We start from the raw sequence: 17,077 nt of genomic DNA on the forward strand, positions 1-17,077 counted from the left end.
TGGAGAGTAGGAGGTTAAGGGGTGATCTTATAGAAGTCTATAAAATAATGAGGGGCATAGATAAGGTAGGTAGTCAAAATCTTTTCCCAAAGGTAGGGGAGTCTATAACGAGGGGACATAGATTTAAGGTGAGAGGGGAGAGATACAAAAGGGTCCAGAGGGGCAATTTTTTCACTCAAAGGGTGGTGAGTGTCTGGAACGAGCTGCCAGAGGCAGTAGTAGAGGCGGGTACAATTTTGTCTTTTAAAAAGCATTTGGACAGTTACATGGGTAAGATGGGTATAGAGGGATATGGGCCAAGTGCAGGCAATTGGGACTAGCTTAGTGGTATAAACTGGGCGACATGGACATGTTGGGCTGAAGGGCCTGTTTCCATGTTGTAACTTCTATGATTCTATGATTACAGAGAAGGTATTTCAGCTGGTGGGGGAATCCAGAACAAGGGGCAAAATCTTAAAATTAGAGCTAGGCCATTCAGGAGTAAAATCAGGAAACACTTTTTTAAACACAAAGGGTCGTGGCAATCTCAAATTCTCTCTCCCAGAAGGCTGTGGATGCTGGGTCAATTGAAATTTTCAAGACCGAGATTGGCATTAGGTAAGGATATCAATGGATATGGATTATAGGCAGATAAATGGAGTTGAATGGTGGAACAGGCTCGAGGGGCTGAATGCCATGAGTGCAGGAGAAAGTGGAACTGAGTCAGGGACCACTGAGAGAAAGCAGCCAAGTTGGGGAATGCAGGGGAAAACATAAGAAAAAGACAAGGATGACAAATGCCATTCAGCCCATCGAAGCTTGATCCTCTACTATCCCACTGACCCAGCCTAGCTTCAGATTCCTTTGTGATTATTCAAAAACTGTCACCTTTTGAGTAAAGAATCCTTTTGCAATATTTGTTTTAGATGTATGTCTGTTCAATTGGCCTTAAAGGGCAGAAGTGCCTAATCCTGTTTTTTTAAAACATATGTTAAAAAACCTTTTATTCAAATAAATTCTCTAATGACAACAGGGCAATTGGAACTCCGGTGCTTCAGGTTTGCAGTTCTGTACTTACTCTTGATGATATTTTTAAATACAAGTCTTTAAAAAAAGTAGAATTCTTTTTTTCACCCCAATTTAAAAGGTATCGTTTACTGTCCACTGAGGGAATGAGCATGAGCTGAGAATGATCTGTGGAGCGAGCACCATCTGAGAGCGTCTAAGGAACGGGCGCCTACCTGGAAAGTGGGCAGCTACCGAGAACAGCTCCCAGGATCAGCTGAGAGCAGGGAGTGACAAACTGTCAAGAGTACCTTGGGGTACAGGCTTTTCAAAGATAGTGAATCAAATGAATTAATGGAAAACGTTGGGGTCGATTTTTGTCTTCACCTGGTGAAGATCGGACAGGTTCTATAACGTGGGCGATTTGCTCTACCAGATTACTGTCCAGGCAGTGACGCTGAAAATCTACCCCAATGTTTCTACAATAAAAAACAATACTTGGAATCTCTACATGTGGTGTACACTGAAAATGACACAAATTGGAGGATAACCAAATGTAACAGTTTTGAAAAGATTGTGAGATTGTGAATAGCCTATAAAATAAAGCCGCCATTATAAGTCTCCCAATAAAACTGAGTTGGCAGAACTGCAAAGGATCTCATTCTGTACGAATGGATAATCATTTTGACATTTTGGGGCTGCAATTGTTTGGCGCTCTGGTACACTTGCCACAACTCTAGGGCACCTGTTTTCAGTCCCCAACACCAAGATCCCTCACCTAAAAAATATTTCAAAAGTTTGTTGTTTAGCATTTGTAGTTTACTTGCAAGTGATAACATCCTGTTCCTGTCCCCTTTAACCTGTGTTGGATATAATTCCATGTGTGTTACAGCTGTCATTTTGGATATTTGTAACTATTATGTTGGTCAGCCAATGGCAGCTGGCCATTAGATTTCTCTTCGGCCCTCAAAAGATGCACATTGACAGTTCTGAAAATGAAAGACAAATCAGCTCTCTCCATCCTGCTCTTCCTCATCCCAGCCACATGACTCAATCTGTCCATCCTGTGGGAAATCAACTTCCAGGTCATAGACAAACTCTGGGTCATTGGGTTTTCTCCGGTTCTTTTCAAACAGTTCATCCATGATTTTTTTCTTTTTCGCCAATTCTTTGTCATCAAGTTTGTTGAGGTCCTCCTCTGGGTTGACTGAGTTTTCCCTTAGGATTGCCTCCAGACTCTGGTCAAGGCTCAGCCCATTCAGGCTATCCTTCAGGAGCTGGTATAATTTCTGCAGCTGCTGCTGTGACACTCCATCCAGGTACACTTGGTGCCGAGGGTTATTCTTCATCTGTTCTGCAGCTTGGCTGCAATCTATAGTCAGACATTTTCAGAAGTAAAGTATACATCGTATGCTGTCTCCATTCAATGTTTTATTCCATTTCTCTCCTTTTTGCCTCTCTTAAGTGTTGACTCTAACTAGAGAATAGTGTGGAATAGTCCATCAAGGAAAGAAATAACTCTCAGGCTATTCAAAAGATAGGTAGCAGGGGTAATGGAATCCCAGTGTAGAGCCTTGTGAGATGGCAGCATGGTCATTGAGTCAGCCCTGTTGTGCTACAGTCTTCTGACCCATACTCCCATCTAATGTGGCTCCATTCTGGGAGGGTAGCCTCACAAAACTACTCCACAATGAAAGAAGAATTAATGTACTAGAGGGATGGGCTTGAATGGGCTGAGCAGCCTTTTCCCATCCCTGGCTTTTCTTATATAGGAATAAATTACTCTTGGTGCAGAACACTGCATGACCAGAGCGCATATCAAGAATTTGGACACGGTGGTTAGCGTGTTCCACTTGATTTTCCATCCATTAAGATTAACAGACAGATAAACACATTGACCTTGGCACCGGAAGTCCTGATATGTGCTCCAGTTGCAAAGCTCTCTTTCTCTGGTTAGCAGTACTAATTTATACCCCAGATTTTTTTTAAACCTAATTTCCCCTCTCCTTGGTTGTCAATCAGCTGGTACTGCATAAAGACAAGGAAACAGAAAGTGCAGAAGTCTCCTTTTTGTCCAACTTAGCTAATAGATTGTCACCACACTATGTTTGTACCAATATGTTATATTACAACATTAAAGCTATTTGGTTAAGTGTGAGATAGGTTTCTTATGATTTAAGTTCATCACCTTAAATTGCTCCCAGCACAACCTACACCAGTGACAAATGTATAACTATTATTATTTCACCTAGTGTGATATTGTTATATTATGCAAAATGTTCTCTCCAAGTTTGGAAGGGCAAAATCTTTAATTATTTTGTTGGGTGTTTTTAATAGTGTAAGTGGATATAGCATGAAACATTTCAGTCGCCAATCATGCTTTGTTGAAACCCTAGGGTCAGCACTGCAATACCACTCCATGTTAAGATGATCATTGTAATTTCTCCCCTCCTCCCGTGATCATCCACCTGTCTTCTGATTAGTGCAGTGTTGGATGGGCTAGTTGAGAATAAACATAAAACTAGGTTCTCACCTGAAAATTTGGAGAAATTTCGAACGGGTATCAATCTTTGTCGAGTTTTTTTAGTATTTTCATCTTCGTAGATTAAAACAATAGCAGGTGGTTTAAACTTAACGCCACACTTCTTTGGAATATAGGCCATGTTGCTTGAGCTACAAGATCCTTTGACCTTGTCGGCAATTCATCACCAAGGTCGGACAGACAGTGATGTTATGACAGTCAGTCAATAAGCTGTGTGTCTGGCTCCAAGGATCTTCATAACCTTTTTCTACATTTTAAAACATTGGTGAAGAATAATCTACAAGGAATATCCTGTTGGGGAAAAATTAGTAAATTTAAGAAAAAGCATCTGAATCTCTCCCGTGAAACTAGACAAAAAAAGGTTGTGTCTAGAACACTTGGTGGTACTGAATACAGAGTTATTATACCTCGGAGAGCAAACTGGTACAGGTTATCTATGTGACACCTCCTGGGGCACTGGTAGCTTTCCAGTAGCTCACTGAAGTAGCCATTGGTCGTAAGCAAACCTGGACAGTATGTGACCACAAGCAATTTGACTGTGATCCTTGTGTACTGAACCCGATCTTGTCTACACATGGGAACTTTCCAATAGGGGTTACTGGACAGCAATTAAAAACAGAAGCCCTGGCTGATTTTCCCCATTCCTGGCACTGTGAGCTTAAACTGCTTCGCTGGCTGAGATCAGATAGGTCAGCATATACTTGGTCATAACTGGGCCTTCCTAGTCTGTATGGCAGATTTACCTACTGAGCCACTGGGAAATCTCATCTTAAAGTCTTTCTGCAATATGCATTGTGAACAAGATGGTTTTTTGCTTCACTGTAGTCATTTGTTAATGTGAGCATCATTCACAAATATATTGAATAAAGGAATTTCTATTTTTTTCTCCCTTCATCTCCTCCCTGAAGGTGGGTTATGGTCTATGGACATTGGCAGCCTTCTGGTACCTTGCCCAGTTGACCTCTCTTGATGTGGGAGCCTCGTCAGTCTGTGGACTCTGACTGTGGCATCAGAGGCAAGCCTTACCCTGTCCAGCAGTGGCCATTGGACAGCAATTTAGAACAGGAAGCCTGTCTGAAATTCTCAACTCTGGCCCAAAGACACTGAAGCCAACTGTAGTGTCCCACCACTCCCTTGGCTGACATCAGCTAACTCAGCCCAGACAAGGGATGGAACCTAGGGCTGCACGGTTCAAGCATTTACACACTGAGCTATCATAAGAGTCAAATTTAATTTTAAAGGTGCGTTATCAGAAAGCTTTGACTTGCAAGCCTGTACTTTGTGCCAAACAAGCTGCCTGGTTGGCAGGATGTGATAAAAGACAAGGGGTGGTATCCCATTCCTCAGGAGTCATTTAATTATACCACCTGATAATTTTCAACCTTGGTGGCATCCTGTGCTATTAGGCTTGGCCTTTCCCTAAGCTTCTCAAAAAAAATCTGTAAAATTATTCAGCACTAAATAACTCGCTGGTGGTTCAGTGAGTTTATTCAGTGAGTGGCTGAGCTGTACAGACTTGAAAGACCCTAGTTTCGATCCATGGTTTGTGCTGAATTAGCTGATCTGAGTCAGGACTGCAGAAGGTGCACTACAATAGGCTTCAGTGCCCCCTGTTTAGGGACAGGAAAATCAGCCAGGATTCTCACTTCCAATTGTTATCCAACAACTCTCGGTAGAAGTACGGAAAATGGATGTTTAGTGAGGGCAGCACTGGGCTCGGCTGTGATGTCCATGGTCAAATTAGCCTCGACATTCATGGCCAAGGTTCACAAGTGAATAATATCCACATAGATGAGGTACCCGGGAATGACTGGGACTCACAGAACCATAACCCACAGCAAGGAAAGGAAGAGAGGGAACATTATTGCCTAGAAAACAAGCTAACTCACTGACACTGATTCCCGATGTGTGATTTTCTGGAAGAAGCTGAGTTTGCTAACCATGTGAGCAGGGGAATGGCACTTGCTACTCAACTCTGCCTCTTTTTAAATAAAAGATAATGAAGACTAAATCTTCTGATAGAACAAGTCTACCAGTGAAACCTGGCTCAAGCCTTTTGCATCCCAAGTAAAAACACTTCTTTATGTTAAAACAGCATGTTTTAGATGATCAAGCTATTGCTGGCATGGACGCCCGTCATCATACAGCACTACGTGTTGAATCTTATGTCACTCTCACTCATATCCTTCCACTTGTTAAGAACAAATGACATTTGGGAACAGGAGAAGGCACTAGGCCCAACAAGCCCCTTCCTTGTTCATATATCTCAACCTCAACTCTTAAGAAGTAATTACCTTCAAAACTAGGGATAATCCTAATACTGACAAGTAATTACCCTCAAATCCATGAGCAATTATAGCCCTGAGGTAATTACTCTCAAACCCCTGGAGCAATCCTGGTGTTGATGCAAAATCACCTTAAACCTCAGAAAAAAAATCCTTGTTACCATTCAAACTCCAGAGAAAATGCTAATTCTACGTCATGATCGCACCAAATGGAAAAAAATCCAGTCAATACATAATTCTGAGAAAAACAAGTCTGGGGGCAAAATTACTCAAACTTGAATTAATCCATGTTTTCAGATAAAACTATCTCCAAATCCAGAGCAAATCCTGGTCCTGAGACTAATCATCTCCAAATGCAGAGGCAATGCCTCAGTGGCATGTTCCTGGGTCCAAGAGGCAGAGTAGAGGCGTTCCTGGGGCTGAGGCCAGGAGTATAGACATTCCTGTGGTTGGGGTCAAAAGCACTGAGGAGGGGCAAGTGCAGACTTTCACAGCAAAGAGAAGATCTGTCCCTCTGATCGAAGTTGTGTGCAGGTCCATCTTGAGGAGATGGTATATCATTGTGGCAGCCACCCTTGTAAAGCAGAGATGGCAAAGACAAGTCTCCTCTTTGATGATACACTTTCTGTGTCACACTTAAAAAAAATATAAAGGAGAAAGAAAACCAATCATTTCCTGATGGTTTCTTCTGATGTTAGGGATCTACAGCAAGCTGTCAATGTGCAAGGAAAATTCCCCAATATTTATGTTCCATTTGACCTCAAGCTGTCCATTTTTACAGCAATTAGACTTGTGGTCTTAAATGGCACACCCTGCCTTATACACAGTTCCACCTTTGCAGCAGAATAATGCACTGCAGGTTTCATGGTATAACACTCCTGTCCTTATGAAACACCATAGGCTCCTAAATTGGCAGTGCCATGGGAGATCTACTAGTTATTAATAAACCTATTACAGCTATTAATTACTGTTATTACTATCACTGTTTTTAATCACTATAACAATTACTGTTAATAATCATTATTATAACTACCACCGTTATTATAACGATCGCTGTTAATTATTATTAATCACTTATAATTCTCAATATTAGTTAGTTATAATTATCACTGTTATTAATTATTATAATTCACTTGGTTATTAATATAATGATCAGCATTATTACAACTATTAGTTATTAGTTACTAACATAACTACCATTGCTATTAGTTATTAATATAATAATCACTATAAGTTACCAATATAACTTAATTATAACTATTATTGTTATTAATCACTATTATAACTCACTTATTTGTTACTAATATAACTGTAATTAATCACTAATATAACTCACTGTTATTAGTTACCAATATAACTTATTAATGAAGTTCCCTCTGCCCTATCACTGAACCCCTGTCTTTTTCTAGTTTCTTTCCCATCTCCCCTCATGCCCTCTCCAAGCTCATCATGTCCTTGAAACCCACCTCCTGCTCCTGGAAATAGATAGAATACCTTTCATGGCCTTGCATATAGAGGTACACTGAAGAAGCCAAGGAAGCGCTGGATAGACAACATCAAGAGCGACGTCACAGAAAGGGATACAGATGACTGAAGCGGCCAGGCTAGTTCAGAACCGACAACAAAGGAGTGAATTCATTCAGCCCCATCGTCACTGCTGAGCTAACGGACGAGAATTTAGTAATAATAGTAGTAAACATTGGGAAGACCAAAGTCATTATCTTTGGTCCCCACCACAAACTCTGTACCCTTACACTGATTCTATTGCCTTCCCCCCTGCCACCATGACCATTGTCTCAGCCTCAACCAGACTGTTTTCAACCTCTGCATCTTATTTGACCCTGAACTGAGCTGCTTTTCCCATATCCTATCCATCACAAAGACTGTCTACTTCCATCTCCATAATATCACCTGCATCTGCGCTATTTCAGCCCACGTACTGCTGAAACCCTCATCCGTGCCTTTGTCACCTCCAGACTTGACTACTTCAACACTCTCCTGGCCGGCCTTCCATCCTCCTCCTCCTCCTCCGTAAACATCAGCTCATCTAAAACTCTGCTGCTCGTATTTTATCCCGCGCCATGTCCCGTTCATCCATCAACTTCTGTCCTCTCTACATAGGCTCCCAGTCCCACAACATTTCAAATTTAAAATTCTCATCCTCAAGTTTAAATCCCTTCATGGCCTCACCCCTCCCTATTTCTGTAACCTCCTTCAGCACTATAACCCCCTACAAACTCACTGTTGCTTGCACATTCCATGCCCCCTCACCAATATTTAGCCGCCTAGACCCCACGCTCTGGGATTCCCTCCCCAAACCTTACCGCCTCTTCACATCCCTCTTCTAATGGCTCCTTCTGTGGCGAAGCTTCCATTTTTTTTTCATTACAGCTCTATGAAGTGCCTTTATCAACCACAAAAACAACTGGTATTTATATAGCATTTTTAACATTAAAAAAAACTCCCAAGGGTACGTCACAAAGGCATAATCAAAAAAAAATCACGCATATAACTGTGAATCACTGATTTAACTCTCACTATTATTAGTTACCAATATAACTGATGCATCATTAATATAACTCTCACTACTTTTTACTCTCATTGTCATTAGTTACTAATATAACTGCTATGAATCAGTAATAAAACGCTCAATGGTATTATTAATAAAACTCTTATTAATCATTAATATCTCAGTATCATTCAGTACAATATAGAAAGAAAAGAAATTTGTGTAGTGCCTTAACAACCTCAGGATGTCCCAAAGCACTTTACAGTCAATGAAGTACTGTACTTTTGAAGTGTGGTCACTGTTGTAATGTAGGAAACGCGGCAGCCGATTTACACACAGCGAGGTCCCACAAATTACAATGAGATAATGACCAGATAATCTGTTTTAGTGATGTTAGTTGAGGGATAAATATTGGCCAGGAAGAACTCCCCTGCTCTTCTTTGAATTCAATATGATCATGGCTGATCCTCTATCTCATTACCATATTCCTGCTCTCTCCCCATATTCCTTGATGCCTTTTGTCTAGAAATCTATCTAGCTCCTTCTTAAATATATTCAGTGACTTAGCCACCACAGCCTTCTGTGGTAGAGAATTCCACAGGTTCACCACCCTCTGAGTGAAGAAACTTCTCTTCATCTCAGTCCTAAATGTCCTACCCCGTATCCTGAGACTGTGACTCCTCGTTCAAGACCCCCCAGCCAGGGGAAACATCCTCCCTGCATCCAGTCTGTCTAGCCCTGTTAGAATTTTATATGTTTCAATGAGATCCCCTCTCATTCTTCTAAGCTCGAGTGAATACAGGCCAAGTTGACACAATTTCTCCTCATACGACAGTCCTGCCATCCCAGGAATCAGTCTGGTGAACCTTCGTTGCACTCCGTCTATGGCAAGTATATCCTTTCTTAGGTAAGGAGACCAAAACTGCACACAATACTCCAGGTGTGGTCTCACAAAAGCCCTGTATAACTGCAGTAAGACATCCTTGCTCCTATACTCAAATCCTCTTGCAATGAAGGCCAACATACCAGTTGCCTTCCTAACTGCTTGCTGCATCTGCATGTTTGCTTTCAGTGACTGATGTACAAGGACACCCAGGTCCCTTTGTACATCAACATTTTCCAATCCATCACCATTTAAATAATACTCTGCCTTTCTGTTTTTCCTTTCGAAGTGGATAACTTCACATTTATCCACATTATACTGCATCTGCCATGTATTTGCCCACTCACTCAACTTGTCTAAATCACCTTGATGCCTCTTTGCATTCTCCTCACAACTCACAATCCCACCTAGTTTTGTGTCATCAGCAAACTTGGAAATACTACATTTGGTTCCCTCATCCAAATCATTGTGAATAGATGGTACCCAAGCTCCAGTCCCTGCGGTACCCCACTAGTCACTACCTGCCACCCCGAAAAAGACCCATTTATTCCTGCTCTCTGTTTCCTGTCTGTTAACCAATTTTCAATCCATGCCAGTATATTACCACCAATCCCATGTGCTTTAATTTTGCACACTAACCTCTTATGTGGGACTTTATCAAAGGCCTTCTGAAAATCCAAATAAACCACATCCACTGGTTCTCCCTTATCCTACCAGTTACATCCTCAAAAAACTCCAGGTTTGTCAAACATGATTTCCCTTTCATAAATCCACGCTGACTTTGTCTAATCCTGTTGATATTTTCTAAGTGTCCTGTTATCACATCCTTCATAATAGACTCTAGCATTTTCCCTACTACTGATGTTAGGCTAACCGGTCTGTAGTTCCCTGTTTTCTCTCTCCCTCCTTTTTTAAATAGTGGGGTTACATTTGCCACCCTCCAATCTGCAGGAACTGTTCTATAATCTATAGAATTTTGGATGATGACAATTAATGCATCCACTATTTCCATGGCTACCTCTTTTAGTACTCTGGGATGCAGATTATCAGGCCCTGGGGATTTATCGGCTTTCAGTCTCCCATTAATTTCTCCAGCACTTTTTTTTACTAATACTAATTTCCTTTAATTCCTCCTTCTCACTAGTCCCTTGATTCCCTAGCATTTCTGGGAAGTTATTTGTGTCCTCTTCTGCGAAGACAGAACCAAAGTATTTGTTTAATTGGTCTGCCATTTCCTTGTTCCCCATTATAAATTCTCCCGTTTCTGACTGAATAGTGCCATGGGATCTTTTATGTCCACCTGAAGGGGCAGATGGTGCTTCGGTTTAACATCTCAACCAAAAGACAGCACCTCCAACAGCACAGTATTCCCTCAGTACTACTGATCTGGATTATGTGCTCAGGTCTCTAGAGTGGGACTTGAACCCACGACCTTCCAACTCAGAGACAAGAGTGCTACCCACTGAGCTAAGGCTGACATTATTGCCACAGTCTTAGTTACCAATATAACTCTGATTCATCTAATATAGCTAGACTGCTTTTTAATCTCACTATCATCAGATACTAAGATAACGCCTATTAATCAGGAATAAAACTCTCACTAGTATTATTAGTAAAACTCTTATTAATCACCAATATAACTTTGTTATTAATCATTAATATAACTCTGGCTATTATTAGTTCCTAGTATAATTCTTATTAATCACTAATACAACTGTGTTTTATCTGTTGATACAAACCTCAGTCAGACTGAACAAGACCTTCACTCGGCCTCTGTCCCTATGGCAACCCGGCCAATAAAAGAACCTCTTCGGGACGTATTGATAAGATGCCTGATGCCTGAAAATAAAATATCCAACGCCACCTTGCGCCTATTTTAACACTATTAGGAATTCAGCAAAAAAAAAATGTATTGGTATTCTTATGTTTTCATCTGCCATATGAAAATATCAAGCGCTGAATTTAAACAATTGGGTGACTGAGCACTCGGGCAGTGTTGAGGGCAGCTAAGGCTGGGCCTGCAGTTTAAGGCCGCCGTGCCTTTGAGCAAATTAGACGGAGCGATTTGAGCTAAAGATGGTGTTGGATTGCGGTCGAAAGCTGGCGACCAATGTCGGCGGGGTGGCGCTGATTGTGGCCGGGTGGATTTGTGTCGGTGTTACCAAAGGTAAGAAGGATTAAAGGGCAGGTGATCTGTGGGCCGACTGAATTCTGGCCGACACCAGGGAAGCGCTGATCAACCCGGCTGGTGCCAGCATTCCCCCCCCCCCCCTCTCTTGTATTTACTGGTCTTGAATTATTCTTTTTATCCCTTCTGAAATAAAGGTATTAGGTGGGTGACCTGCTGATAAGCCTCTGCTGTCATAGTAACCGCCCTATGGGTTCCTTTTTAAAAAAAAAAATCTTTCCACATTGGGAAGAAGTTGAATTCTGTTGTGTGTTTTTTTCGTAACGACACAGCTGAGTTTAGGAATTTGCTGCTTTCGCTCCGCTCTCGAGCTCAGTGTTAAGGTTCATTTCTATAAAGCGACTTGCCTGAGTCACCATCCTTCATCTGTGAGTCTAGATACTGTCAGTGGGATTTTGGACTGTGAGGAGGGTATTTGCAGCTCGCCTGATCACTGCCCTCACCCATGTGCACATATTTTCCAGCCGAGATCAATGGTTGGTGATCATAGTGGGACTCGTTGCTGGTTATTTTTCCCCTCCCTAATTCAGGGATACAAGTGTAACTGCTGCCCCACCTGAGATCTGCTGACTCAACATCAGAGCAAAGGTTGAACCTGAGGAGTTTCTGATCCATAGAAGCTCAGTTCGCATCATGCAAAGCTGCTTTTATTCGAGATGTGGAGATTGTGGAGATGCCGGTGATGGACTGGGGTTGACAATTGTAAACAATTTTACAACACCAAGTTATAGTCCAGCAAATTTATTTTATTCGAGGTTGATGACACTTGCTTGAACAATGCCATCGGCTGCACAGTAGGTCAACTTTTAACGTTTCAACCCATGTTTCAGCTTATTGCTTCACAAGGGAAAGCAATTTTTTTCACTGTGAATGCAGCCTGTCAATATAAACCACTCAGATTCGGAAGGTGAGTGGTTCTAGTCACGTGCTCCAGCAGTCCCATGTTACTCTACTACTATTGTATATTGCACATAAACATGAGGCAAAACATTTTAAAATGAGCTGTTGGTTTCTGAGATTGACAGTTATAGGTGTATTTATTTAACGTTTGTCCCCAAAGCAGTTATGTATAATGACAGCTGCCAAAAATCACCTTTTAAATTTTTCTCTCCAATAATTATTTGGAGCATGCCTGACTGTTGTGTTATGTGGTCACTGCACTTGTGGAATTGCTTGTTTGGAAACAAAATGGGGAATGAGGTTGGAGTGATGATGTGTTTTACTTAATTTAAAAGATTACACTGAGATTTACACTTAGAATTTTGTTGCCTAAATCTAAATCTAAAAAAATGCAACAAAAGATTCTGGAGTCCTCATAGAAAATAAATATCACACCTTCAGCACTCACATCCCCATTCAGTAATTCCTAAATTAGCATCACTGCTAACTACTATTGTATATGCAGTGATGGAATGTTGGGTATTTTTGCAGGGTAGCTTATGTCAAGTCCATATCCCACTGCATTTCACTCTCTGTCAAACTCCTTGTTTCCACGTCTCATAGATCTATATTCAGGGCTGTTTTTGAGCTGAAAACTTTTTGGGGCTGGTGACAACAGTTTTGAAGCTGTTGGTTAGCTTTTGCTAATTTTCTAGGTTGGCACAGCAGAGTAGAAACTTGCAATTACATTTTAGGAAAAGTTGCTTCTTGTTTAAAATCTTATTTGATTATTTTAAGTACTGTTTGCAATTTGTAATAAAATCACTCCAATGCAGTCTATATTCGCTAACCTATAAATGGAGTTGAGGTACAGATTAGCCATGATCCAATTGAATGGTGAAACAGGCTCGAGCGGTTGACTGGCCTACCTCTGTTCCTATGAGTACAGTAGCCCCATGCAATATTTTTGATTGTCACCTTCAGGAATGCTGCACCATGATGTAATGGGATGTTGCTCTGCTCCTGTGATTTATTACATGGTGGGTGCCTGATTTAAATAATGGTACCATGGGCAATTGCTGAGTGGAGACTCCAGTGCCTTCCCCACAACTGACTGGCCTGTAGTTACCTGTTTTTTCTCTCTCACCCTTCTTAATGCAATAATCGTGGGGGACTTTTATCTTTCATATAGACGGGGCAAACAAAACTGGCAAAAGTAGTTTGGAGGACGAGTTCATGGAATGCATTCGAGACAGTTTTCTAGAACAATATGTCGAAGAACCAACTAGGGAACAGGCTATTTTAGATCTAGAATTGTGTAAGAGACAGGATTAATTAGTAATCTTATAGTAAAGGATCCTCTTGGGCAGTGTGATAATAATATGATAGAATTTCATATTGCGTTTGAGAGTGATATAGTTAAGTCCGAAACTCGTCTTAAATTTCAACAAAGCCAATTATGCAGGTATGAGGGGCGAGTTGGCTAAGGTAGATTGGGAAATTAGATTAAAGATATGACGGTAGATAAGCAATGGCGAACATTTAAAGAAATAATTCATAATTCTCAACGAATATACATTCCCTTGAGGAATAAAAACTCCACTGGAAAAATGATCTGACCGTGGCTAACTAGAGAAGTTAAGGACAGTATTAGATTAAAAGAAGAGGCTTACAATGTTGCCAAAAGGAGTACTAAGCCTGTGGATTGGGACGGTTTTAGAAATCAGCAAAGGATGACCAAGAAATTGATAGAGGGAGAAAATTGAATATGAGTAAACTAGCAAGAAATATAAAAAGATTGTAAGAGATTCTACAAGTATGTAAAAAGGAAGAGATTAGCAAAATTAAACGTGGGTCCCTTAGAGGCAGAGACGGGAGAAATTATAATGGGGAATAAGGAAATGGCAGAGATGTTAAATATTCTGTACCTGTCTTCATAGTAGAAGACACAAAAAACATACCAGAAATATTGGGGAACCAAGGGTCTAATGAGAGTGAGGAACTTAAAATAATTAAGATTAGTAAAGAAAAAGTACTGGAGAAATTAATGGGACTAAAAGCCGACAAATCCCCTGGACCTGATGGTGTACGTCCTAGGGCTTTAAAAGAGGTGGCTGCAGAGATAGTGAATGCATTGGTTTTGATCTTCCAGAATTCCCTAGATTCTAGAACAGTCCCTATGGATTGGAAGATAGCAAATGTAACCCTGTTGTTCAAGAAAGGAGGGAGAGAGAAAACAGGGAACTATAGGCCAGTTAGCCTGATATCAGTAGTAGGGGAAATACTAGAATCTATTATTAAGGATGTAGTAACAGGGCACTTAGAAAATCATTAGATTAGACAGAGTCAACATGGTTTTATGAAAGGGAAATCGTGTTTAATAAATCTGTTAAGAGTTTTTTGAGGGTGTAACTAGCAGGGTAGTTAAGGGGGAACGAGTGGATGTAGTATATTTGGATTTTCAAAAGGCATTCGAGAAGGTGTTACACAAGATTAGGGTTCATGGGATTTGGGGTAATATATTAGCATGGATTGAGGATTGGTTAACGGACAGAAAACAGAGTAGGAACAAACTGGTCATTTTCAGGTTGGCAGGTTGTAACTAGTGGGGTGCTGCAAGGATCAGTGCTTGGGCCGTGGCTGTTTACAATCTATATCAATGACTTAGATGAGGGGACAGTGTGTATTGTATCCAGGTTTGCTGATGATACAAAGCTAGGTGGGAAAGCAAGCTGTGAGGAGGATGCAGAGGCTTCAAGGGGACAGAGACAGGTAAAGTGAGTGGGCAAGAAGGTGGCAGATGGAGTATAATGTGGGAAAATGTGAAATTATCCACTTTGGTAGGAAGAATAGAAAAGCAGAATATTTTTTTAAATGGTGAGAGACTAGGAAATGTTGGCATTCAGAGGGATTTGGGTGTCCTTGTACACAAATCACAGACAGTTAACATGCAGGTACATCAAGCAATCAGGAAGGCAAATGTTAGCCTTTATTGCAAGGGGGTTGGAGTATAAGAGTAAGGAAGTCTTGCTAAGTTATATAGGGCTCTGGTGAGACCACACCTGGACGGTTTAGGTCTCCTTACCTATGGAAGGATATACTTGCCTTAGAGGGGGTACAACAAAGGTTTACTAGATTAATTCCTGAGATGAGAGGGTTGTCCTGTGAGGAGAGATTGCTCAGAATGGGCCTATATTCTCTGGAGTTTAGAAGAATGAGAAGTGATATTGAAATGTTTAAAATTCTAAGAGGGCTTGACAAGGTTGATGCTGAGAGGCAGTTTCCCCTGGCTGGAGAGTCTAAACCTAGGGGTTATAGTCTCAAGATAAGGGGTCGGCAATTTAGTACCGAGATGAGGAAAAACTTCTTCACTGAGTGGGTTGTGAATCTTTGGAATTCTCTACCCCAGAGGGATGTGGATGCTCAGTTGTTGAGTATATTCATGGCTGAAATCGATAGATTATGGGACATTAAGGGTATCAAGGGGTTTGGGGATAGGGCGGGAAAGTGATGTTGAAGGTAGAAGATCAGCCATGATCTTATTGAATGGCAGCACAGGCTCAAGGAGTTGTATGGCCTACTCCTGTTCCTATTTCTTTATGTTCTGAAATAATGGAGTGACACTAACAAATTTTCAATCTAACAGCACAATTCCTGAATCAAGTGAGCTTTGAAAGATCTGGTTCTGATATTGCCTGTTTACAGCTCCTCCAGACCCATCTTTTTGTTTCTTTACCTGTCTCATTACCACCCCCTTTGTCTTGCACCATCATCCCTTTTGTCATTTAATCACTCCTGCCCTCCACCCTATCAGAGACTTTCCCTTTCGTTCTTTCCTCTGTTCCCCCCCCCCTTTTGGCTGGCTCTGTACTTGCCTAAAATCTGTTTAATCTTCAGCTTTTTCCGGTTCTGATGAAGATTCATCAACCTGAAACTTTAACTCTGTTTCTTTCTCTACAGATGCTGCCTGACTTGCTGAGTATTTCCAGCAATTTCTGTTTTTATTTTAGATTTCCAGCATCCGCAGCATTTTGCTTTTGAGCTTTGAAAGCTTATGACTATCGCTTCTTCAATTTTTTCACGTATTCCTTTTAATACCCTGGAGTGGAAACCATCAGGTCCTGAAGATTTAACTATTTTAAGTCCCATTATTTTCTCTATTACCATTTTTGTTTTACTTGTAATGAATCCAATAAGTTCCTTTTTTTTAGTTTCCTTTCTATCACTGGCATTTTATCCTCCTTCCTCTACTGTGAAAATGGATACAAAGTACTTGTTTAAACAATCTGCCATTATCTTGTTGTCTACTACATGGAATCATATAGCACAAGAGGCGGCCATTCAGCCCATCGTGCCTGTGCCGGCTCTTTGAAAGAGCTAGCCAATTAGTCCCACACCCCTGCTCTTTCCCCGTAGCCCTGCAATTTTTTTCTTTTCAAGTATGTATTCAATTCCCTTTTGAAAGTTACTATTGAATCTGCTTCCACCACCCTTTCAGGCAGTGCATTCCACATAAACACGTACTGCAAAACAGCTGCAGCTTCGCCACATAGATACATTGTTATATCTGCAGTATAAATTGGGGTTAGACATTGTATACAGATGAGGCCACTTTACTGAGGTCTCCAGGTTGTTTGTGCCCATACCTGTTACCTGTAAGCACTGTGGTACTGCAGAGTGCAGAAAGGCCTCACAGCCATTGTTTTGTACAACTCCTAATGTGATGCCATCAAGTCAACAAGATCTTGAGGATGTCAGTTTTTATTTCCACATTATTTCAGGATACATAAAGTCATTATGTATTAAG

General features: G+C 41.0%; 2 protein-coding genes across 6 annotated transcripts in view; one reads left to right on the forward strand and one right to left on the reverse strand.

Annotated features, from left to right (window-relative positions):
• cep19 (centrosomal protein 19) overlaps positions 1-11,012 on the reverse strand; it is a 27,813-nt gene extending 16,801 nt beyond the window's left edge. For 2 of the 4 annotated variants that reach the window (XR_010965536.1, XR_010965534.1), the window contains exon 1: positions 3,518-3,605. Coding sequence is in view for 1 of the 4 variants with exons in the window: in XM_067995629.1 (XP_067851730.1) it covers positions 1,992-2,356; positions 3,518-3,647 (495 nt within the window). In the remaining 3 variants the exon portion in view is untranslated. Of the gene's footprint in view, positions 1-261; positions 2,357-3,517; positions 3,818-10,942 lie in introns of those variants that run through there. The other 2 variants (XM_067995629.1, XR_010965535.1) reach the window with 2 other exon arrangements.
• Positions 11,013-11,227: 215 nt separating this feature from the next.
• pigx (phosphatidylinositol glycan anchor biosynthesis, class X) overlaps positions 11,228-17,077 on the forward strand; it is a 29,600-nt gene continuing 23,750 nt past the window's right edge. For both annotated transcript variants that reach the window (XM_067995631.1, XM_067995630.1), the window contains exon 1: positions 11,228-11,370. In XM_067995631.1, the coding sequence (XP_067851732.1) occupies positions 11,280-11,370 (91 nt within the window). In that variant the 5' untranslated portion in view covers positions 11,228-11,279. The remainder of the gene's footprint in view (positions 11,371-17,077) is intronic.

This window comes from Heptranchias perlo, chromosome 13, assembly GCF_035084215.1.
Source record: "Heptranchias perlo isolate sHepPer1 chromosome 13, sHepPer1.hap1, whole genome shotgun sequence".
NCBI classification, from domain to species: domain Eukaryota; kingdom Metazoa; phylum Chordata; class Chondrichthyes; order Hexanchiformes; family Hexanchidae; genus Heptranchias; species Heptranchias perlo.